This window comes from Petaurus breviceps, unplaced genomic scaffold, assembly GCF_028583685.1.
Source record: "Petaurus breviceps papuanus isolate PSGF00001 unplaced genomic scaffold, PetGlider_PUasm1.0 90849, whole genome shotgun sequence".
Taxonomy (NCBI): domain Eukaryota; kingdom Metazoa; phylum Chordata; class Mammalia; order Diprotodontia; family Petauridae; genus Petaurus; species Petaurus breviceps.
This window is the reverse complement of record NW_027187361.1, coordinates 18,091,195-18,117,180: the sequence shown is the minus strand read 5'-3', so window position 1 is coordinate 18,117,180 and position 25,986 is coordinate 18,091,195. Positions and strand designations below refer to the sequence as shown.

Here is a 25,986-nt window from a genome sequence, read left to right as displayed (position 1 = left end):
GAATAATTATTTTATGTCAATTTAAATCCTAATACAAATAGATTTTTCTTTAGATGACAATTTTCTTAAGAAATAAATACAACAATGCTGAATTTTACCCTATGTTGGTTCCTTCTGGGATAAGTCTTTGCCATCCACAGAACATAGCATATTGCACAGATGGAAGCAAAAAATTTTTGGTTGCCAATTTTAAAATTGTGTCTATCCCTTCCAAACGAACTTCTGCTCTCTCCAACTGCAAAAATATAAATATTCAGCTTTCAGATTCTGTAAATTATCAAACACATAGCTACAAGATGTTCTCAACAAGCTTTACCTGTTTGAGCAAGCACTTTCTCATCTTTTCCACATCGACTGGCTCTTCCTTAAGTGCAAATTCAACAATTGTGCTAAGCAGTACAGACTGAGGATAAAGGCCTTGAACATTCTGTTTTAGCCATTTGTATTTATGAACACCCGTAACTGTACTCAGAAGTGGCTGCCATTTATCCTTAAAAATACAAACAGTTACTTCTATTGGTTTTAAATGTCATTACTGACTTTTGTTCTAAAATTTTTAAACTACTATATTGTCTCATGAAGTTTACTTCAAAAGAAAACATTAATTCAAATTTTAATCAAAACTTATAATTTTATATAATCAAAATTTATATACTCATGTAAATATACTTTTATTATGACAATTTTCCATATTAAGAATTTCCACATACACTAAGCAAATATATTTTTCATAAAATATTTGCAAAATATTAAAAGATTTTTTTCTGAAATTAAAAAAACATTTCTTTTATTACATATACTTGTTTCTATTCCAACATTCAGTTTAAAGTTGCTGGGGTTTCTTTTAAGTTCTACAAAATGGGACTATACCAGTAAAAATCTACCTTCTTTTAAAAATCAAATGAGGCAATAAAGCCAAAGTGCTTTGCAATTTATAAAATATTTCAGTGAAGATGATGACTAGTAATATACAAATATACATTAATAATCAGAATAATTTCTCAGAATTACTACTTATTGTATATTATGCAATGAAATGGTAGAAACTGAGCATCAGAAAAGAGAACAAAATAACAATGGTAATTATTATTATTATCATTAGATACGGTTGCTACTATCCCATATTTATCAGTACAGGACTAAATTTCACTCAACAAATGGTATCAATTTTTATTAACTGCCTACAATATACAAAGCATTACGCCATACTCATTTCAAAGACAATCTAAGAATACCAAATGGCACTTTCCTTTCCTAAAGTTACTACTTTTCTATTCAGTAAACTGCCAAGTTGAATAACATCCTTACGTTAACATACCTTAGGTGATTTAATTGGAACAGGTCTTTTATCTACAGATACAGGACTATGTGGTAGAATGCATGCTTCTTCTAAATCGCCCTCTTCATTTCCAATCTTAGATTCTTCCACATCAGTAGGTTCTGACTTTTTGGGTACTATGTTAAAAAAATCACCACATTATCACTTAATAATGTATTTAATTATAATTGATAATTTAATTAGCCCTGTTTCAGTCTGGAAATATTTAAACTTGAATCTTGGTCTAAGACATTAAAATTTTTTTAAAATTAACTGACACAATCAAAAGACTTGAATAACAAAGTGGAAAGTTATTTCAGAAGCCCTCCTTGAAATATAGCTCTGGAGTTTTAATCAATCAGGCTGGTTGTCAGAAAAGTAAGCCTACGAATTTATGTGGATCCAATGAATTGTGATGAATATTTAAGACAGCCTTAAGTGGCATCAATCGACAAACATTAGTTAATATCCTACAACGTGCCGAGCATTATACCAGGCTCTGGGAATACAAAGACAAAGCCAAACAGTCCCTGCCACCAACGTGCACACATGATAGGAGGAAGAAGGAGGCAGGGGCAGCTCGAGAGGACCCTGAGGGGCCAGCCAAGTTCCAAAGAAAAGAAGGAAAAACCGTTTGTGAGAAGTGCGGACACTGGCTGGAAGTCTGAGTTGAGGTGGTTTACTTTAGTGTCTGGGGATCTGAACCTGTTATAAGCGGATGGGAAGAAGACAGTGGAAAAGAAAAACTGAGAGTCAGGATCATTCATGGACTGTGACCTCAGAAGAGGCAGTAAGTGACGGGCTCAGAGACAGAAATGAACGACTGAGCCTCGGGGCAAAGAGTCGGGAAACCAGTGACTCAAATAAAAACGATGAGATGCAGGAGGTGAAGGAGCACATCTAAAATAGCATCAATCCTCTCAACAGAAGATAAAGAAGATTTGTTACGAATGCAAGTCTTGAAAGAGTAGTTGGGGAAAATCTGAAAGATGATCAAATAAGATCTAAATAACAACTGTCACACAGGAGTCAGGGCCCTTCATCTGGGGTTAAAAGCAACAAAACTTAATAATGAGTGAAATCAGTGTAATTGTTACTTTCTTCATCAATATTCAGCAGGTCAGGACTAACAGACCAAGGTCAAGAATTAGCAGTAGAGTGACACTAATAGCAGCAGCAAAACAGTCCCACCATGCTTTAAGGTTAACACATGTTATGTTATTTACATAGAGTATCTCATCTGAGCCTCACAACTCTATGAATTAAGTGCTATTATTACCCCCATTTTGCAGAAAGTGAAACAGAAGCTGAGAGAGATCAAATGAACTGCCCAGGGTCGCTAATCCAACAAGAGTCAGGTTGGCTAAAGACCCAGATCTTCAAAGCTCCATCCGCTATGCCAGGATGTCTGGCAATCAATAGTGCAAGTGGTCAGTGGAGTCCTCTCGTATCTATTCATAGGATGTAAGTAGCTAAGACAGGATGCAGGAAAACGAGTGGGAGAAAACAAACTGGAAACATGAAGGGCAGAAAGGCTGGAAGATAACTGTGAGAGAGAAGTAAAATTCAGAATGAGTGAGAGATTGAGAAAACAGAAGTACAGGAGATTGTGATTCAAGATTAGAATTTCAGAATTCAGAATAATGAAGGTAATATATACAAGGCAACAGTAAGATAACAAGTGTCCAAAATACAAAGACTGACAACAATTCTGATAAGAGGCTTTTTGACAATTCATCAGAAAACATAAGTCTCTAGTGGGGTTGCCCAGGAATGCCATAGGAAAATTATGAAAACCTTAGTCACTGAGGAAGGCAGAAGAATGAACTCTCTTCTTCCATGTTCTGTGCATCAGTAAAGAACAGAAGGAGCAGCCTACATCCAACAGGCAAAAGACAGAGTGAAATCAAGAGACAGAGAAAGCCATTTTTTCAGTAAATTCAAAGGAATAGGAGGGGTGCTAAACATATCCACCTTGCAGTCCCACAAGCACCTGAAACCTGACTCATTCCACATAAACAGTATCACTTACAGCAGTCATAACTGATTGACTAAAGGCATATTAAGCAACAGCTACACACAAGGCACTGAATGAGGTACTGGGGTACAAAGACGAAAGTAAAGCATCTCTGTACCTAAGGAACTAATTATATTTTATCAAGAAAGGCAATATGCGTGTTTACACCCATTTCTACATATGTGCATACACACATATACATACACATGCTATCTACATATAAAAAGTCTCCCTCCTTTCCAGTCCATCTTCATTTGTTAATGACATATCTATTTTACTTCCTGATCAAAAATAAGAAATTCAGTTACCCTCTACTACCAAAAATAAAAAATTCCTTAATACAGTATTAAACATCTTCTTCATTCTGGTTCCAGCATATCTTACTCAACTTTCTTCATATTACTCTCCACTTTGGACACTATGTTCCCAAAAAATGGGACTACTAGCTATTCTCTAATATCTCACTGTAATCATTTTATACACGTACCTCAGGCAAGTCCTCCCTCCCTGTCTAACATTCCTCATCTCCATTAAATCCTACAAGACACAACGAGGCACATTCTTCTATGAGGCATCTCTCTCTCTCTGCAGCTGGAAGTGTTCCCTCCTTTATGTCTATTATAATCTACACCTTGCATTATATTTTTTTGCTTTTTTTTTTTGGAGGGGGGGAAGGTATGGCAATTGGGGTTAAGTGACTTGCCCAAGGTCACACAGCTAGTTTTTTGGTGTTGAGTGGATTAAGGCTGGATTTGAACTCAGGTCCTCCTGACTCCAGAGCCGGTGCTCTATTCTCTGAGCCATCTAGCCTTCCCCTTGTATTATATTTATTCACATACAAGTCATATGCCCTATTAGACTGTAGGATCTCACAGGATCCTAATTCTAGAAGTAGAAGAGACTTCTGTGGTCATCTAATCCAATCTTCTCATCTGCTGGACGAAAATCAAGGCACAGAAAGCTGAAGTGACTTGCCTAATGTTACCAAAGGAATAATTAGCCAAAACAAGACTTGAACCTTTGTCCTCTGATGGCAAATTGCCTTGAGAACTGGGACAGTGTCATATTTCTTACTCCTATCTTCAGTGCCATACATAGAGTAGAAATTTGATGTTTGTTGAACTGAAAAGATACAGAAGAATTTATTATGAACAGTGTGGGAGTCTCAAAGAACGCAACAGAAGATGCAAGTAGAGTGAGTATTGGATGGGCTAGAATATTAGAAAGGAATATAGGGAACTCTCACGAAGATACATAACTTTAGTACAAAACAGCAGAGGTTCTTAAGAGATACAAGAATTGAAGACTTCAGGGGGAAAAACACCTTTCAAGAGGAATATGCAACTATTAATAAAAGATATCACTAATATACTTTTTTTTAGAATGCAGATTAGAATCTATCAGGTGTAAAAAAAAATCCCAAAAGGTTCAATTCAATTATACTAAGTTCAACTGGATGTCAATTACTAGTACATATATAATTTTAAAAAAATATTCATAACCAAATGCATTAAATTTAAAAATAAAAAATCTCAAGATTGTGATAAATTATATCATTTTGAATTTACTTTCTAGAAAGTAATAATCTAAAATAATATTCATTTCTATGAAGCTCAAGAATAGAAATTTAAAAGTTGTTTACATTATTAAGTAACAGATAAAGAAGCAGGATTTCTACTTCAATCACAAGCATATGTAAGAATGTGAGGGGTACAAGGCTTTATGCCAACTTACATTGCAATTAATGAGCACTCATTACTTGAAAATTATAACCAAGGAAAGATCCTGCCTCACCCCCACCAAAAAAAAAAAAAAACAATACTTAGAATCAAGAAAAAAATGTTCACAATATTTTCCCACTTTCTCCTCTTCTTACCTCTTTTTTTCCTTCTCTCTCGTATTATCTTCTGAGCTATCCTTTTCCATCGAGGCAAAGAGCTTAAAAGTTTAAGTTTGGACATTATGGAGAGGTCATTGCAGACTGCTGGACGCAGTTCATTAAAAAGGAATCGCAAACGTTCGATGACAGGAGCGCATACTTCCTTATAAGAACGCCCTTGTTCCTGATGTGTCTGCAAGTTAGATACATGGAGGTTGAGAGGGAAAGGGAGAAGAGAAAGTGATTTTTTACATAAAAGCAGAAGAAACAGAATTATTGACAGTAAATGGCACATAGGTTTACCTTAATCAGTGAGCATTTTGCTTGGTAGACAACTCTACAAACATCCACTACAGACTTAGGCAACGTTCTGTGTTTAACTTGGTCAACACCAAGTGTGACTGGATGAACTAAAGATAAAGCCACATGACCTACACAAATCATTTAAAAAAAAAAGATAACATGTGCTGTTAGTATAAAAGTAAGGTTAGCAAAAAAAAATACTTGTAGTACATTTAAAACCAAAATGTTAATACCTAAGTCTTCGTGCTTTAGAAGACAACACAACAGCAGACGCCCCACTTCTTCCACAGGATGCTCAGGAGGAAATGTTATTGGTGTGGTCAAATGGCATTGCTTGCAGTACCTTTCTATCTGACATAAAAAATCCTGAAAACAGAAACAATGAAACCTAAATTCTTAATAGGCATCACTATGAAGTTGTATAATCTTAAATACTTTATATGCTCTCATACCTACACTGGTGCAAGACATCTGAAATACTTTGAAATTTTACATGAATATAAAACCGAAGTCATTACCAAAAAATTCTTCCCTCTCATTTAATTAAAATGCAGAATAAATTACCTAAATTAAACCCAAAAAAGGGTATATAGAAATCAATGATAGAAAAGGGCCTGTTGGGGTGGCTAGGTGGCACAGTAAATACAGTACCAGCTCTGGAGTCAGGAGGACCTGAGTTCAAATCCAGCCTCAGACACAACACAAAACTAGCCGTGTAGCATTGGGGAAGTCACTTAACCCCAATTGCCCTACGTTCCCCACTCCAAAAAGCAAAAAAAAAAAAGGGGGGGGGGGGCCTGTAGCATTACAAAGTAAAACTAAATATTATTAAATGACTGATGTGGGCATCTTTAAACACTTTTCTCAATTAACTAAAACAGTAAACATGACAATAACATTACCTTCACAGTATGGTCCTGAATGTTATTGTCTGCAATGGCTTGCAAAAATGGCTGGGAATGATCGCTCAAAGTCAATCTATGGGAATAGAGTTTGGATTTGTTTGGAGTGGTATTTCCAGGAGAACTGCAATGGTCTTCATCTTTCTCTTCATTGTAACTATAATGTATCTGACTGGTCTGCAAACCTCCGGAGAATATAGACGACTTAAGCCACTCTGTGGAATACAAAAGCAAATTTTAAGAAGAAAACGTAGACACATTAGTAAGCAATAACATTGTTTACCTTGGGGACCGGCAACAAGGGTGTTGATCACTGAGGTGTAGTCTGAAAAGGGCTGGACTTGACGTCAGAAGACTTGACCTCAAATTCCAGTTTTTATTAGCAAATAAAGGCAAACTGCTCTGCCGATTCAGATTGCAATTTATTCATATGTAAAATGAAGAGAATTGTCCTTTCCCTACTAGTCTTAAGTCCTTGTTGTGAGCAAAGTGCTTTGTAAACCTTTTCGTAAAGCGTTTTGTATTTTGTAGAATACAGCAGGAATGTGGGGAGGTATTACGTATAACCCTTGAAAACTATACACTGAGCATGCTCTAACAGCTGCATTTGGAAGATTTCCCCAATCAAAAATGTTCGATGAATTTCTGAGCATGTGACGAGCGTTGTTTCTGGCCCCCAAACAACTGAAACTAATATATTACCCCTGTTTTTAAGGAGATTTGGCAAGTGGTGGTTGATACGCAAAGAGATGTTAAGAATAAGCATAAAGGAAAATACAAATTAGTTTTTAACATTTGGTAAAACAAATAAAGTAAGTAGCTCAGCCCTGATTTGGGTCAGCCCAGCCTGGGAAGACGAGAGCTGGGAGATCTACCTCCGTTACATACCAACTGTGGGGACACAGGTAAGTCACCCAAGCACTGGAACTGTAAGGAACAGGTTACCAATCTTAATGGGTGGAAGGAGTTTCCATACCAGTACCAATGAAATAAAACAGAGGTCTAGATCCCAAAAAAACCTTGCAGGGATATTAAGTAAACATAGTGAGATTAATTCTGAGGAAACACTTCCCAGGAAAAAACTGACAATCTTGACTGAGTTCAAAAGTACACAAGTATGAAAACTAAAAAAAAAAAAAAATAGGGAAAGCTGTTGATATGAAAGAAATGATACATGCTAAGGCAGGCAAGTCAAGTAGAAAGAAAGAAAATATGACAACAAACAACTGTTTTTGTCCACTGTCAATCAAACAATTGTGTTTCATTGAGGTAGGAGCTGGAGACACAATGTAAAACATGAACATCCCTGCTCGGTAGGACCTTACAATCTACTGCAGAGACAACATACACTACGTGCAAAAGAGGTATGAGGAACCTGGGGGGCCAGGGCCAACCACAGCTCAGAGGAATGAGGAAGGCTTCCTGTAGAAGGCGGGGCTTGCAGTGACTTTCAGAAGAATCTAGGGATGTTAAACAAAAAAGCAAGAAGGCAGCACATTTCAGGCATGGGAGACAACCAATTAACGTAAAGGCAATGACTGAGCCAGGGAATGGAAAGCTATGTATGAGGAATCTGAGCAAGGAGGAATGGCCACCCTATAGTGTGTAGAAAGGGAAAATACAACAATATTATGTATAGAATCCCTTGTTTCTTTCAAAGTTTTGCTCAACCACAACACTTATTTTTTTTTCATCCACAACATTTTGCAGGAAGCCTTTCCTGATGCCCCCAGATGCTGGTGCCCTCCTTCCTCACACCCAAACTAAAGAAAATTTATACTGCAATTATTATGCATGTATAGTATAGTATCTGTGTGTATTTGAGACTAGGTCTCCCTAGATAGGCTAGATAGCCCAGGCTGCAAGTGCAGTGGTCATTCACAGTCCTCATCTCATTGCTAATCAGCTGGAAGCTTGGATTTGTTTATGACCTGGGCTGGTTTACCCATCCTTAAGCAGCATGGTGGCTAAGAGGTTTATGACTTCGGGGTCAGACTCTTGAGATCCATACTTGTTCACTCCATAAGGAGTGATATAGCTGAAACCATCTCTGATCCCACAAAGGGCAGCAGACTGCACAGTCAACTACCAAGGGAAAGGACAGTGAGTGGAAGAGAGGGATGGGGCAGAGTCATGGGCAGAGTGTAGAACAGTGCCCATACTCAGAGTCAGGCAAACGAGCCTTGAGCCTGAGTGAGAAGAGACTGGAAACCCAGCTGTGAGTTTTCTTAGATAAGAAAAAAAATTGTTTCAAACTAGTTAGAAGAAAATTCTTCAAATATGAAGGGAAGGTAATTAAAACAACCCAGATTATTCTACATGTCTGGTTATCTAAGAGAATCCAGTAGAATATTCTACAAAACAAAGGAAATAAAGCTTCAATCTAAAATAAAATCCTACAAAGCTGAACCTAATTATCAGTCCAGAAGGGTAGATATTTAATAAGAGAGATATCTGAAGTATTCCTGAATAAAACAAAATAAAATAAAACCTAGAGGTGAGCAGACTATTTGGCTTGTAAATATGTATGTGCAGTTATCAACAAGAGACTGATGAAATCAGTTCTCTCCTGTTTATAGATTATTGCTTATTTTTTAAAAGTTTGAACTGTGGAGTTAAAGAAAGAACAAAGAAGAATCTCCAAGAAACAAAAAAGAACATAAGGTGGACTTAAGGAATCAGGAAAAGGAAGAATTTAAGAGCTGAATTAATACTCCATGTACATCCTAGTAAATCAGCATCTTCTGTGGAAGGGTATAACAGTGGGAAGTGGCCTGAATGGGGAAAGGAGGAGATAAGGCAGAGGGAGGATGCATCCATACACTGCAGCAATATTAATTCTTTTAGTGTTTTGACATAATTAGGCAGGGTAGGCAAGGAGGGAGAGGCTGTGGGAAAACAGGGGAGAAGAAGGACTGGGACAGGGAAGAGAATAGGTAGAAGTGAGTGGGGAGGAATCTTGCTCTAGAAGCGGAAATGCAAGATTGTCACTAAAAGACAGTGTCATGGGAAAGGAACTGCAGTGAAAAACTGGCCTCTTATAATCGGTTTCTTCAGGGGTGTAAGAGCGAGGAATTTGCACATTACGAGGAAACCACTTTGTATGAAAATGGGCCCCAATTTTGGAAATGCTGGATTCAAAACACCTCTAATTGTAAATGTCCAGTAAAGACTTGGTGATGCTGGCTGCAGCTCAGGAGACACACTTGGGCTGGATACAAAGATCTGCATACAGAAGATAATTAAAGACATGGATGCTAAAGACACTGTCAAGAGAGCTCAGAGAGAGAAGAGGGCCCAGGACAAAGTGTCAGGGTATAGCCAGTTAGGGAATGTAACGTGGATGAAGAGCCAGCAAAGAAGACGGAGGGGTTAAACACATAAGAAAAGGAGAAGAGCAAATCCAGAAGGAGAGAATATCGTTAACAGCACTGAATACAGAACAGAGGTTCAGAAGCATGAGGAGCGGTAAAAAAGGTCACGTGCGACAATTAGGAAATCACCAGTAAGTTTGGAAAGAACAGCTTCTGCTGAGTATTGAGATCACAAGTAAGACTTCAGAGGGCTGGGAAGAAAAGAAAAAGTAGAAGCAACAAGCATAAATAGCATTTTCTAGGAGTTTGGCCGAGGAAGGAAGGAGTAAGGCAGGATGATGACTTTAACGTGGATGGCAAGGTCTAGAAAGATGAGGAGATGGATATGTTTGAAAGCAACTGGAAGGAAGCAGTAGATAAGGAAAGAATGAACATGGGGAGAATTCAAAAGGGAATGAGATCAAGGTCACAGTAGATAGGTAGGTCCTGGCAAAGATTAAGAGCTACCTCATTATTAGAGACTGGAGAAAATTAAAAGTAGGGGATGACCATCACAGAATTCCGAGGTGAAAACAGAAGGGAAGAAAAGGGAGGTCCAAATAGTGGCCTTAATTTTCTCAGTAATGTGGGAGGCCAGGTGATTAGCTGAAAGGATATGGGGAGAGAGGTATAGGAGAACTGAGTAAAGGAAAGAAGGTTTGGATAGCATCTGTGGGAAGTGAGACAGGGAACCAATTAGGGACGAGTAAAAAGACTGCCCTGCTTCATTGAGTGCCCAGTGGAGATTAGAAATAAAATTCTGTACTGTACCAATGAGTTCAGACAAGTGACTTTCTCCACCTAGCAACATATGAGTAGGAATACAGGGGGCACATGGTGGAGTGATCGAGGGTCAGGATTTGTCAAAGGGTAAGAGATTCTAGAGTAAAGGGCAGGATAGAGATTAACTAGTTAACCATAAGTCAACACTGAGAAGTAAAAAAGTGAAGTGTGAGCATGGGTGTAATGAACAGCTGGAGAAAGTCCTCAGATGTATAGGGATTAGTATTTATGATAAGGGCCCAGAAACATGGCAAGAAATGAAATTAGATCACGACACAAGAATGTCAACATTCCTGACATATTGGAAGACAGGGAAATTCAGTTCTCAATTGCATACAGCAAAAAAGTAACAGACAAGTGAGTGCTGCACAGCCCATCTTGGCACCTTCAAGGATGACTGGTCTTATGGACCTCCAGATAAAGTACTTTTTACAAAATTCACAGTCATCTGCAGTATGCAAAGGGAATACTACAGTTACTATCAATTAACAGTACTTTAGTAGGAGAGCTTAATTATCCCCTCTTCATAGAAGAAAAATTTAAACTACTTAGTGGAAAGCAAATTTATTTTTAGCATCATCTATCCCACATAATTTTAACTCACACCAACCAGAACTACTGGTAATACAAAAACTGATAGTGACCATAAATATACACTGATACATGAAAAACAATCATTAAAGTAAGTGAGGAACATATTTCCCATCACTTGATGCAGCAAATTAGTTACAACTCAGGGAGAAGTGATGGTTCTTTTAAGTTAGATAAATATCACTATCACATACACATTTTTATCTTAAGCTCTTGGTCAAAATTCATAAAATTGGAGCAGGGATAGGATGCCAATCTTAGGACATTCAAAAGCAGGCACTCCCTGACAGCTTTGTAAGTTAGGCCGCTTACAAACCATTAAATGATGTAATCATGTTTAACATATTTGATTCATTCCTAATTGTATTCTAATGTTTATCATTCTGATATCACTTCAAATTTAAATTTGCATAGTCTTTATTTTCCTAAATATAAAAGTAATTAATCACTACTTCTTCTAATTAGCAATACCTCCTCTTCCATAATGCTACCTAATGGCAAATTGATTCTAAGGCCCATTTAATGCACTGATTAATATTTAATTCAAAGGAAGAAGAATCTGTCTTACTGGCACATTCAACCTCCACAGGAGACAGCGGTGTGCTCATTGCTAAATACGAAGCGTGAAGTCCAAGAAGGAGACCAAGATTTCGTTCTGGGTCTATGAGAGGTGAAGAGAGACTGCTGAGGTCTGGTGTTGTAATCACTTCCTGGTCAGGCTAATAAAATGAAAAAAATCCATCATCAGCCTAAGAATACAGATTTAATTTAAAATTAAAATTACAGTATTAAAATACAGACAAGGAAAAATCCACAGCTTACATTAAAAAACAAACTAAAAGTCTTAAAACTCAACTTGGGCTCCTGCTTCCTACTCACTCATACCATTGTTTGTAAAGGCAACAGCTTTCTAAAAACAACCGTGTGCTACAGTAGTAAAATTTACTTTTTTTGAATGTTATTTGAAAGTTCCAAGCAACTTAATTTGATGGCATATATCATATGCATATTCTTATTATAAATAAAAATAAAGCTATAGTTACATTTACTTTAGAAAATCGCGAGGGGAGGGGAGGTGGCGCAGCGAATAGAGCACCGGCCCTGGAGTCAATAAGACCGGAGTCCAAATTCGGCCTCAGACACTTAACACTTACTAGCTGTGTGACCTTGGGCAAGTCACTTAACCCCAACTGCCCTGCCTTCCCCCCTCAAAAAAAAATTGCTCAAGAAATAGAAAGTTCCTAAGGCTAAAGTATCTAGTTCTTTTAGTATATACCTTGCATAAAAGGGTTACATTCCAAAGCAACTCTGTGGAAAGCAAAAGAACTAGATCCTTCACTAACTGTGGCCAAAAACATCAAAGAGATAGGTAGTTTCTGCTCTACTAAAAATGGAACCTTCCCAAAAATAAGTCACATATTAATCAGGCTCAAGATTCGTTGTCAAGAAATAGAAAAAATTAAACTTTACTCATTTGCCAATCTTTTAACATTGAGTCTTACTTGCAGAAAAATTTCTGAGTAAGCCACAAAAGTGATCATTTTTGGTTGTATCACTCATGTTTTATAAAAAGCTATTTAAGGAAAGGCAAGATTCGGCATAAATATTTAGTAACTTTATAAGGATTTTCTACAGGAAGTAACTTAGCAATATCATATTCAGAGCAATTATCCTCCATAGAGGAACACTGTCATATAATGCTTTTTTGCTTTCAAAGTATACAGCAATACAAAAAAATCAAAATACCTTTTATAGGAGTGACTAAATAATTCTCCAACATCCTTGGTTATACCAACTATGACAATAATACTGTGCTGAACTGGAAAGAGCTGGTGCATCTTAACATAAAAATAGGCACATATTTTTTTCACTCTTGAGCTAATTCAACATTTGAACAACTCCAACTTTCAACATAACTTAAAGACAAAACATTTAAGCAAAAAGACATACAAATTGCATTTTTCCTGAAAAATACCCACATCCTCCATCATATTAAGTATCGTTGCAGCAATAATTTAAAAGTTCTAGCACACCACTGTATTTTAAGTTATCTTGAAAATTACAAGCTTGCACATGGAAACAAGTGTTAAATTATTACTAATAGATAATTCACGCTTTACCTGTTAGATGTCAATTTGCTATGCAAATCATTATATCACAAAACTAAAAGCAAACTTCATCTAACAGAGAAGCCATGCAACATTTACTCAACTCAAATTTTACCTCCATGTACTGGCCAACACAAAACGCATGCATGGATTCCCTTGTGTCCTCAAACTGCAAAGCAGCTTCCAAAGCAACAACTGGGTCATCACCTGCAAACTGAGCTATAAGAAAAAAGACCAAAAATAAGAAATGGAAAAGCCAATAATCATAAAGAAGGAGACCGTTTTAAAAGTATTTACAGGCCCAACTACGTGGATTCCAGCCTTTATGTAAGCAGCAGTATTTGACAGAGATAGTTATCAGCATCCTAAGAATAAGGGATATCTAAAGTCTCTTCCTGATCAAGGCTAAGGTAGACTCAAGAAAGAATTAATGAATGAATAAAAGTGAGCGGTGCTCAGCCCCACGGACATCTCAAGGTGCATCAGATGATCTATGAACCAGGTCACTAAATGTTCTCTATAAAATGACAGTTGGTACAATTTCTGATCACAAAGTTACAAGCCACATCTTACCGAGAACGCTATTGCCTGTTAGAGACTGTGTCTGGAAGTCCTTTATGTCATACACTTTCCCGTCAATCACCGTCCAGAAGCCGCCGTCTTTATTGTGGTTCTCCAGATCAGCTTTACGTATAAGTGTTACTTCCTCATTATTTCTACAACTTTGACCTGCAAAAAATGACCCTGAAAAGGAAAAATAGATGGTGAAATATTTCATTGCTAAGATGTACACACTATATTTTCATTGAGACACTGATATTAAAAAGAAAATAGCAAACTGAGGAGGAAAAAGGCAATGGCATGGTCTAAAATTGGTCACCAGAGCTTCACACAGGAAATGATTAAAAAAAAAAATGTTGCAGTAAGCAGCAGTGCTGACCTGCCATAAACTGCTATGAAAATGAAAACAGAAATAGTGGACTACACACAAATTTCTTTCCAAATGACCCAGAAATAAATTTTGGTCATCTTAATTATTTACAAAATAAATTTAAATTTCCTCAACCTTGTTGTACAAACAGAAAAAATAAGCAATTTCTATTTTGTTAATATCTAATCAATGCCAACTAAATATTACTCAGGGAAGAAAAAAGTTGTGTCTAGATGTTGACAAATGACACACCATTTAAATTCAAGACATTTATTAATCATCTACTACATGCTGAGCTCTGAGATAAGGGAATTAAATGACATACGCACATAACTACTATAATAAAAAATAATATATTTTATAACAATCTTAATAGTTCTCATTTATGCAGAGCTTTAAGATATGCAAAGTGTTTTATATACATTATTTTACTGGCTCTCCACACTAAGCTTGTAGGATATATGCCAAAATTCTCCCAATTTTACAGATCAATAAACTGAGGCTTAGAGAGGCCAGATCACTTTCCCAGAGACAGAAATAAAAGCAAAGTACCATATGAGGTTCAAGCAAAGTTCAAAAACTGAAGAAGTGAAAAGAAATATGGGCAGGGACATGACAAGCAGGAGAGAAGACAGCTGGGTAGGGAAAATAGTATAAAAGTTTGGAGAGTTAGGTGACAAGACTATAAAGAATCTTCAACATCTGGCAAAGGAGCTTTCAATTTATTCTGTAGCCAAGGAAGTAAGGAGCTCTCAATTTATTCTGTAAGCCAAGGAAAAAACAAGTGAGAGACTGAAGTCTAGATATGAGGAAAAGGAAAATGGACACAAGAAAGTCTGTCCAAGAAAGAAACTGACTGGAAAAAGAAGAGTCAACATTTATATTAAGATTTCAAACACAGCAGACTGGTTGAAAGGTACTGCCACTGAGTCAAAAGGAAAATTAGGTTTTGGAAAAATAAAAAAATAATTTGATTTTGGACAAACTTGAGATGCAAGTGAGATATGCAGTTATGTAGTCTGCTGCTCAGGCCAATAGTCGCAGACACGATAAACGAACAAGTGCACATGCACGAGATCGCCAAAGGAACACTGCAAAGGCAGCCCAGCTCTGAGTTCTGGCTTCCCTGATTCTGAGACCAGTGTTTTTTTCAAAAACAAACTTAATCTCATCAACTTTTTAAGCTGTACACTATCATTAAAGAGGAAAGTAAGTACATAAACCTAACTTGTACCGAATGTGAAAATAATCCAGATCACATGCCCAGATGAGTGAACTATAAATTTAGGTCATGACTTCTCCTTTCTTTACATTTTATTATGTCCCTAAGGCCATGAGACTTGACTCTCCAACACCCAGACATGTGACTTAGATTTAAGAACACATGAAAATGATAAGTAATAAGATGAACACATCTATGTTTCAAGCAGCAAATATAATCAGAATGAATTTCATCACCAAATCATACAATTTCTCTAATAAGATGAAAACAATAAAAGTAATCAAAAGATTTAGAGAATGGAACTATTATCAGCCTACACTGATCATCCCAAAAAAATGCAACTTTATCTGGACAGCTAAAGATAAGATTAGAAGCTGCCACTAACAGACACTGGAGGCCACCTCGCTCATCCTCGTCATATCTAGAAATGCTCCGGAAGCAAGGAATCTAGTCTTTCTTTGAAAAAAAAAAACCCATCCCCCTCCATCGTCCTTCTCCCTCATACTCTTCCCATTCAGAATCTCTCGTTAATCTATTCCACTATCTAACAAAATGAACAGAAATTATTCGTGCATATATAGCATAAAGTCTTAATCTCATACTAAATTCATTTTACTTCTTATTCCCCTTTTTAATGGACAGAAAAATCACTGATCAATCTCCTCTTCACAATAATCCTTGACACAAAAAAGCAAGGAAAAAAATCAAGTATCTAGAATGTTACATCTAAATAAAAGATGTTTAGGACAAATCCCAAATTAAAATGTTTCTCACATTTCGGAAAGTGAATACTTTAAGTGAAAACAACAAACCCATTATTCCAGGCCATGCTAAATCTTCATTATCATCTCTTTCTTTTCCTGGTGCCAAATGGTTAAACCTATCCAGATGTTCCAGTAGGCCAGCCAAGAGAGGAATTGCCCCAGCTTCCTGCATCAATCCAGGGCTTTTACTGAGCAAGAGGACAATAGAGACTATCAGCTCTGGAAGAAGAACACCTAAAGGAAAAAGAAAATGCCGTGAATTCTCAAGTAGATATTTTAAGACAGAAGTCATTTCAAAGCATCCCTTAAGCTGAGTCATTAACAAAAACACCTCAAGGTTTAGATTCTGTTTTCTTTTCACTAAGTGATGATTTTCTACTTTAAACGTATAGAATTTTCATTTTACTAAGCTACAAGAACACATTTTTCCTAAAATAATTTCCTTCAAAAAATAACATCTATTAAATGACATCTAGCCTGAAAATTCTAAGAGCAAACCAGCACACCTTTCACCAAAAAAAAGCCATCAGGTTAAATTTCCAACTAATAATTTCTTTCCATTTCATCAAATAACAGGTTTAAAAAATCCTACAGAGGCTATTTGTCACAAACATTTCTTAAGTTTCTAACAGGAATAACAAGTCTTTGTCACACTGCAATAAAATTCAAAATTAATATCAATCTCTAATTTAAAAACATGCTGAGAACAGCCAAAGTCTAGGCAATCAACAACCATACTGCTCCATGACAAAAAGTACCTGTCAGATCACCATCCACGACACGAGACACCTCAGCAAAGTGACGGTAACTGGTAGACGCAATGCTAGTTGCCACAGGCAGGATATCTCCAATGTGTGTGCACAAAAGAGCTGTATATTTTTTCAGCAAAGAACCAACTCCTAATAGCTCAGGACCTTGAAGAAAAAATTACACAATGAAGAATTCTATTTGCCATGGTATTTCGTCTGTTATTACATTGTGCTGCTTCATTTATCATCTCAGGGGGTCTTAACCATTGCCATGTCACGGACCTTCCTTTGGCAGTATGAGACAGTCAACGGATCAGTTCTCAGAATATTCATAATTGATAGATATGCTCAATTTTAGCTAGGGGCTGGTGAAAATAAAGAGGTAGCTTGTCCTCCTTACTCAAGTTCTTCAATCCCCTGAAATCTATCCAAGGATCCTCAAGGGATCAACAGACCCAAGGTTAAGAACTTCTGTACCTTCTACTCATCTACACTACTCTAGTAATCAATTTCAATTTAATGCCCATCATCCCTACACTATAGGTCTTATCTACACAGTCAGGACTCTTCATGTATTAGATCACATGACCAGATCTGTTAAATATTTAATTATACAATACCTAGGGCAGAGATATCAAAATGCTAAATAAAAGGAAAAATAGACGTTTTGTAACATATAACTTCCAAATCCTCTAATTTAAGTTATTCAGGAGGAATAATTCCTGGCAAATTTTCCAAAATTGCTAAGTAGTACAACAGATAGAGGGGCTGTACCCAGAGTCAGAAAGATTTGAGTTCCAATCCAGCCCTAAACGCTCGCTAGCCCCCATCTGCCTTAGTTCTCTCCACTATGATACACGGATAACAACACCTGCCTCCCAAAGGCTGCTGTGAGGTTCAAGAGATGACAGTTGCAAAGGGCTTAGCCTGGCACTTTGCACAACTGCCTGGCATATAATAAATGTGTAGTTCTTTTTTTTTTAATTTTTTTAAGTATCATTTCTTTTCAGCAATAAAAATGCTTATACTTTAGATTAAATTATTGAAACTTCTATCCCGTGATTTTTTTTTCATATAAAATTCTAATTTTATTTCATCTATTTGGTTGTTTTTCCATTTCGAAACCAGTAGCGTCTTCGATTTCATCTTTTCCTATCTACAGAAGCTTTTTTTGTTAACCTGGTGGGGTTAGGGGGAAATGTTCAGGGTTGTTTTGGCACGTGTGTGTGTGTGTGAACAAACATAAAAATCCAGCAAGGGTCAGTCTACTGCGACAGAGCAATTTATTTAAATGATTCCTTATTTCTTCAATATGATAGTTTCAAATGCCTGGACGCTGGGGAGCGTTTTATAATTCTGGTAAGTTTACTCCGTTTAATTTGAAAAAACAACTTTACTAAAGAAACACAAACTTTTATTCTCTGACCTGATCTGTATTCGGTCTGAAAGCACAATTAAATAAAATTATTCAATGGTTGTAATAAAGATGTGTTCAACAGGAAAACTGAGGAGAAAAATGTTACGAATTTTAAACCACCATTTAATATGAACAAGTCCAAACCAAGAAGCAGGGATAACAGGTATCTTAAATAGCACCAAGCTACTTACTAAAGGAATTTGAGACCTGACCACCATTGTCTCCTGGATAGAGTTTACTGACAAGCAAACGCTGAAAACGAAGCAACAAATCCAGGGAGGCAGATCTGTCCTGACTGTACTGCTCATGGTCAAGACAGGATGAAATTCGACGAGCAACATCTTTCAATTTGGCTATCGTCTGTGAAGCAATATTTCTAAGTGAAATAAAAAGAAGATATTTTTTAAATGTTATTACACTATACAAAAAAGGCTATGATATTCTCTGAAAAGCATCATAAAATGCTATTCTTTCTAAACTTGCAATCTAAAAAGAATTAATCACATAAGTTGAAAAGAAACATAGCATGCATTCTTTTGACCAAGCATTCTCAAACTGGTATTAGCATATGAACCAATACCAAAGAGAATGCTGAGGACCACCAAACTGTTTATAGCTATTACTGATAGAACGTTTTAGGATATTTTTTTTTTAATCCAAATCTGTTACTTCATTGGTACAGGTCAATCCTAGCATGAAAACTCACTCTACAATGCACTTTGGCACTGCTCTGAAACTTTTCTTAGACTTAAAAAGTTGTGTAGAAAGAACACTGAGAGGTTATGGTAAGTGATTTGCCCAAAGTCCCACACTCTGTTATAAGCACTCTATAGTACTTTTTTTCTATAAAACTTACACAGTACAGGATCTTCAGAGTCAGAAGAAAAACGGGTTTTGAAATGAGTACTGAGGTTTTTTCATGCAGTAAAGGAGCACTGGATTTGAAGTCAAAAGACATGGATTTGAATTAGATCTCTGCTACTTCTTACCTGAGTAAGTTTGGGTAAGTAAATGAATCTCTTTAGAGCACTCATCAGTCTCCTCAGCTTAAATGAGGGGATTGGAATTAATCTCCAAGTTCCTTCCAGCTCTAAATCCTATGAGCCTACGATTATCATTATGAATGTGTGTACAAACATGAAATATTTCCTATTCTGACTCACCAGTTCTCTCCTCCTGTGAGATTGAAAAATAAAAGCATACCATTTTATAATGGTACATTCCCCCAAAAAACTCTAGGAATCAAATAACTGCAAATATCCTGGCAGAACTTGGCTGGTTTTACTCAACTCATAAAGCATTTAATTAAGTGCCTCATGTATAAAGCACTGAATTAGACTCAGGATACAATAAAGTCATTCCTTTCCCTCAAGGAACAATCCTTTCTTCCTACTTAGGGGGAAGAGGACAGAAGGGATACAACATTCCACAAAGGAAACACAGAATACACTAAGGACATTCATAGTAATGTTGATGGGGGTTAGAAGTCTCTTGTGGGAATGAGCACCTGCGTTGAGATTTTTTTTTTTTTTTTGCTTTTTGGAGGGCAGTTGGGGTTAAGTGACTTGCCCAAGGTTCCGCGGCTAGTTTTTTTGTGTTAAGTGTCTGAGGCTGGAACCAAACTCTGGTCCTCCCGACTCTGGGGCCGGCGCTTTACTCACCGAGCCACTAGCCACCTCATGAGCTGAGATCTTAATGGAGCAAGAAGTTCTAAGAAATGGAGGTTAAGAGAGAGGGTATTCGGGTACAGGGGCAGCCTCTGAAAAGGCCTGGAAATAGTCAATAATCTATCACGAATAGAGAACAGCAAGTCAGAAAGTCTGGCTTACAGAATAGAGTACATGAGAGGGAGTAACATAAAATAACTCTACAACATAAGTTCTCAACTTGAGGTCAATGGACAGTGGATAGATTCTGTGGACAGATTTCAGGGTAATCCATGAACTTAGATTGGGAAAAAATTACATCTTTATTTTCACCTCTAACTAAAATTTGATACTTCCTTCAAGTAAACCCCTGAGCCACAGACATCATTTAGAAAAGGGATTCATAAGCTTGCATAGGCTACCAAAGGGGACTATAACTCAAAAAAAGTTAAGAACCCCTCCGCTAGAAAGGTAGGCTGGAACAAATTTCTTAAAGGCTTTTTAAATGCCAAATAACAGATTTTTCATTTTATCATAGAGGTATAAGAGAGCCACTAAATCTTCCGGAGAAAGGCAGTGACATGGTTTTAAATCAGCGCTTTAGGCATATCAGTCTGGAGAGTAGATTAGAGAGGGGAAAGGTTGGACAAAGCAAAACCAAGTAGTTTCACATTACAATAGTCAGCCCTCAGGTGACAGAGGGCCTGAACTAGGCTAGTAGCCTTGGGAGTAGAAAAGGGGACAGACACAATAAATGTGATAGAAATAGAATCAACAAAGGATGGCCAGGTGGTGCAGTGAGTAAAAGCGCCTGCCCCGTCATCAGAAGACCCCGGATTGGTTCCGGCCTCAGGTACTTGGCATCCACACAAAATAACTGGCCGTGTAACCTGGAGCAAGTTACTTAACCCCAACTGCTTTAAAAAAAAAAAAAGAAACAATCAGGATAATGACAAGTATACATACTTTAAGGATTTCTTCCTTTTGTGAAACAAAAAAGGACTCATCTTCATATTATTTTTTGTATAGATTTCTATTTTCATACCCACTTCATGGGTTTTGAAATAGAAACAGTAGTCACAGCTTCCAAATATCCTCTATTAAAGTTATGTGATAGGGGTGGCTAGGTGGCACAGTGAATAGAGCACCAGCTCCGGAGTCACGAGGACCTGGGTTGGGATCTGGCCTCAGACACTTAACACAAAAACTAGCTGTGTGACCTTAAACACTGTTACACTTAAAAGTCACATTTAACATTTACTGAGTTCAAAAAGGATCATCTTTTCTAACTATAAAATTCAGTCACCTTCCTCAGGACTCTAATGAAAATTTATAATCAAGAAACACTTGATCTGGTAGAAGCAGAAAAACTCTGTCAGCTTCCTCCATAACCACCTCAAATATCTATAAAATATGAGTCTAAACAAACTTTAAAGCTACAAAACCCACAAAGTGACAGAGAGAAACAAATCTCCCGGGGAAGGCAGTCCGGCAGGAAGAGTCCATCGCAGCACGATAGGAGCAGAGCCCAGTCCCACATGAGCCCAAAGTTTTAGCCTCAGGGAGGCCACAACCTGCCGCAGCTGGAGGGACTTTGGGAGAGTGGATCACCAAAAGCTGTGGTGACTTCCAGAATTATCAACCCATAATGCCAAAGACAAAGTAAAAGGTGAGTGTGGACTTTGGGAACAGGGGGATCAAGAATGCGGTCCGGCCTCTGCCCCGGAGGGAAAAGCAGTGGAAACTCTGGGGCTGTGAAACAGCCGCCACGTGGCTGCTTCAGGTCCTAGCCTGCAGATTGTAGGGGGACCAAGCACCAGGCTGAGGGGTAATCGCTCTTGCTTTACCCTGCTTGGATCTGAATCGCTGTCTTGGGTGGAGGTCCTGAGGTGTGTGACCAAGAGCCTGTGGAGGTATCAGAGATGGCACCCAACTAATAGCTCAGGAAGCTGTGAAAACCCCAGCGATTAGGACAAAGCTCTCCTCTCTGGAAGCAGATTTCTATTGTGGCAAAAAGCTCAAAAGTCAAGTAACTGAGTGGCAACATAAGCAAGCAAGGGAAGCAAAGCAAGCACAGCAATCAAACCTTAGATTCCTTTTTGGGGGACAAAAAGGATCAAAGCATGGAACAGGAGGAAGACAGTAAAGTCAGAACTCCTGCACCAAAAGCTTCAAAGGAAAATATGAGCTGGTTATAGGCCACAGAGGACCTTAAGAAGCAGATAAGAGAAGTGGAGGGAAAATTGAAAGAGAAATGAGAATGATGCAAGAAAATTATGAAATTAGAGTCAACAATATGACTGAAGAAAATAACACCTTAAAAAACAGACTAACTCAAATGGCAAAAGAGGCTCAAAAAGGCAATGAGAAGAATGCCTTAAAAAGCCAAATCTGCCAGATGGAAAAAGAATCTCAAAAGCTCAATGAGGAGAATCATTGCTTCAGAATTAGATTGGAGCAAATGGAAGCTAATGACTTTATGAGAAATCAAGATGCTGTTAAACAGATCCAAACAAATGAAAGAATAGAAGACAATGTGAAATATCTAATGGGAAAAACCACTGACCTGGAAAATAGATCCAGGAAAGATAATTTTAAAATTATTGGACTACCCGAAAGCCATGATCAAAAAAATAACCTAGAAATCATCTTTAAAGGAAAATTTCCCTGATGTTTTAGAACCAGAGGGCAAAACAGAGGTTGAAAGAATCCACCAATCACCTCCTGAAAAAGATTCCAAAAAGAAAACTCTTAGGAATATTATAGCCGAATTTCAGCGTTCCCGGATCAAGAAGAAAATATTACAAGCAGCCAAGAAGAAACAATTGGAATATTGTGGAAACACAATCAGGATAACACAAGATCTAGCAGCTTCTACATTGAGGGACTGAAGGACTTGGTATGTGATATTCCAGAGATCAAAGGAGATGGGATTAAAACCAAGAATCACCTACCCAGAAAAACTGAGTATTATCTTTCAGGGGAAAATATGGTCATTCAGTGGAATAGAGGATTTTCATGCATTCTTGATGAAAAAACCAGAGCTGAATGGAAAATCTGACATTCAAGAAGCATGAGAAGGTAAACAGGGAAAAGAAATCATAAGGAACTTATCAAAGCTATTTACATTCCTACATGGAAAAACAATAATTGTAACTTATGAAACTTCCTCAGTATGAGGATAGTTGAAGGGAATATAAATGTGTATATATATATATATATATATATATATATATATATATATATATATGTATGTATACATGCAGATATATCTATGTAGGAGGGTATATGAGTGTAGGAATACCTATGTGAGTTATGTGTACAGGTATACATAGACAGAGGGCAGAGGATCAATTGAATAGGAAGGGATGATACTTTAAAGGTGAAATTGAGAGGTGAGAGGGATATAATGAGAGGAGATGGGGAGAGACAGAATGGGGTAAACAATCTCATAGAAGAGGCAAGGGAAAACTGTTACAATGGAGGGGAAGAACAGGAAGTCAAAGGGAATGGGTCAACCTTATTCTCATTGCATTTGTCTTAAGGGGGGAATAACATAACACACTAAATAGGGTATCTTGCCCTACAGGAGAATAGGAGGGAAGGGGTAAGAACGGGGATGATGGAGGGGAGGGGGGGATAGTTAGAAGTACACACTTTTGTAAAGGGACATGGCCAAAGTAGAGAATAGAACAAGTGGGGGCAGATGGGATGGAGGGAAATGTGGCCAGAATTTCACATATATCCACTATGGAAATGTTTTGCATAGCTACACAAGTACAACCTATATTGAATTGCTTATCTTCCCAGTAAGGGTTGGTGACAAAGGAGGAAGGGAAAGAATCTGGAATTCAAAGTTTTAAAATCAAATGTATAAAAATATATATTATTAGTATTATGTTTTTTACATGCAGCTGGGAAATAAGATATACAGGCACTGCGTCCATTGGAGATCCATCTTGCCCTATGGGAAAGTCAGGGTGGATGGGGAAGGATATAGAAGAGAGCAGATTGGGGGAGGGGCTATACAGTGGAATCACTGTTTTGGGGTGGTGGGTAGGGGAAAGACAGGGAGAAAATTTGTAACTCAAAATCTTGTGGAAATGAATGATGTAAACTAAAAATAAACATAAAATTTAATTTAAAAAAAAAGAAAGGCTTGATCACTAAAGTGTAGAGACTATGCATTTCACTTAGCTTATTTTCTTTTTGTTTAATTATTTTTATTTATTTCATTAAATATTTCCCAATTACACATTAAAAAAATTTTTAATGATTTTTTAAATTGAGTTCCAAATTCTCTCCTTCCCTCCCTCCCCCTTCTTGAGAAAGCATGCAATTTTATTTTGATTATACATGCAAGGTCATGCAAAACATTTCCAAATTAGTTATGTTATAATGCACGCGCACACACACACACACACACGCATCAAAATAAAGAAGTTTTTTAAAGTACACTTCAATTTGTAGCAACTTGTTTTCAAAATAAGGTTGCAATTACTGGCCTCCTAAAAACAACAGTTACAAGAAAAAAAAGATTTATTTTCAAATCATTTCCCATTTTGGGGTCAATGTTTCTTAACTCAAATTCTCCAAGTGAAAAGCAAAATAAAATATATTTTAATGGGTTTTTTTTTAATTTTTACATCTAAAGTTTATAAAGCATTTTATCACCTAACAGATTAAGTCTTCAACAGCAGTTTCATGTAAGCATCTCTATTTCATTGAGAATACCTACAATAATTTTATTGTATGTAAACTGAAAAGGAAAGCTTACATTACCCCCTTCCACCACATGGACCTCAAAATACTACACAGGAAACAGACAGTACAAACAACATCAATACATGTAGAGCTAAGGTAGCCAATTCCCATCGTAAAAGTTCAATGCAAAGAAAGAGAGATCTGGGGAAGTTACAGTATACATAAAAATTTCTTATCAATTAACCAAATACCTATTAAATACAGTATTGAGCCTCTGAACAGTGGCACCAAAGAATCTACTGAAGGAGGGGATTTCCACCCTCAATAACATCAAACTTATCTTACCCTTTTCGGACTTATTTTTAGGTTTGTTAACCACTGTATCCAAGTTTTTCATTTGAGTCAAAATTAATCAAAAACTGTTTGAGTTCCTCCATGTGCCTGGTATAGTGAGTGATAAGTACCAACTGTAAAAAGCTTTCTATTTCAATCTGCAAAGGGTGCTGCATATTTCTGATATTCTTACTTCGCTGAACAAGCTATATTTAAGCTATCCACATAGAAAATTTTATAATAGAAACAATACAGGTATGGTGCATTACAAACCTAAAAGTAATATGTAAATATCAGCTATTATTATTATTAAAAATCCTAATCATAACTAGCCACCCACACCCATTCTAGTTCTAAATTTGTTCAGTCAGTCATCACACGAAAATCACTGCTATCTTACTGATCACTTTACGGGGATTCTTCTCCTTGTCTAGTATGTCCTTCTTGACATGAAGGGACCAGAGCCCTTTCACATATGCAGCACGCAGTACTCCAGGAACAGCTTCCCCATAGCACTGCTGCTGTTTCACTGGCACTGACCAGACAAGCACAATCGGTTTTCAGGGAACAGTCTAGAATTACTCCCAGGTTCTGTTCCTGCAGTGTCCTTGCTGAAGCTGACATCCACATGTATTATTCTGGATCCCTTCCAGAAATTACAGGACACTGCTCTACAAGATAACGTCCCTCACAACTTCCAATCTCATAAAAATGTCCCTTCATAACCTTTCTAATGGGTGGAATGATCTAGGTTACCTCGGTTGACTGCTTTAGCCAATGTTCTTAATGAGCAGCAAAGGGTCAATATATTTATTCTTGCTTCACCTCAACCCTAAGATTTACAGAAGAGTGATGGTGATTTTGAATCAGCCCACCGTTCCCACAGGATGTGAAGTAGCTGTTTTCATCTGATACTCCTCTTGGAAGAAAGGAAAAAAGCTTGGCAGAGACAATTATTCGTGCCAA

The 25,986-nt window shown here is 37.2% G+C and overlaps 1 protein-coding gene across 3 annotated transcripts in view; it reads right to left on the bottom strand.

The window, feature by feature from the left end:
* Positions 1 to 25,986, bottom strand: part of HERC2 (HECT and RLD domain containing E3 ubiquitin protein ligase 2) — a 234,456-nt gene that overhangs the window by 121,369 nt on the left and 87,101 nt on the right. For all 3 annotated transcript variants that reach the window (XM_069072939.1, XM_069072941.1, XM_069072940.1), the window contains 13 exons: positions 18,529 to 18,713; positions 16,930 to 17,085; positions 16,220 to 16,405; positions 13,828 to 13,998; positions 13,370 to 13,473; positions 11,715 to 11,865; positions 6,420 to 6,634; positions 5,751 to 5,883; positions 5,518 to 5,645; positions 5,212 to 5,407; positions 1,319 to 1,455; positions 317 to 490; positions 99 to 235 (listed from right to left, as the gene is read on the bottom strand). In XM_069072939.1, the coding sequence (XP_068929040.1) occupies positions 99 to 235; positions 317 to 490; positions 1,319 to 1,455; positions 5,212 to 5,407; positions 5,518 to 5,645; positions 5,751 to 5,883; positions 6,420 to 6,634; positions 11,715 to 11,865; positions 13,370 to 13,473; positions 13,828 to 13,998; positions 16,220 to 16,405; positions 16,930 to 17,085; positions 18,529 to 18,713 (2,073 nt within the window). The remainder of the gene's footprint in view (positions 1 to 98; positions 236 to 316; positions 491 to 1,318; positions 1,456 to 5,211; positions 5,408 to 5,517; positions 5,646 to 5,750; positions 5,884 to 6,419; positions 6,635 to 11,714; positions 11,866 to 13,369; positions 13,474 to 13,827; positions 13,999 to 16,219; positions 16,406 to 16,929; positions 17,086 to 18,528; positions 18,714 to 25,986) is intronic.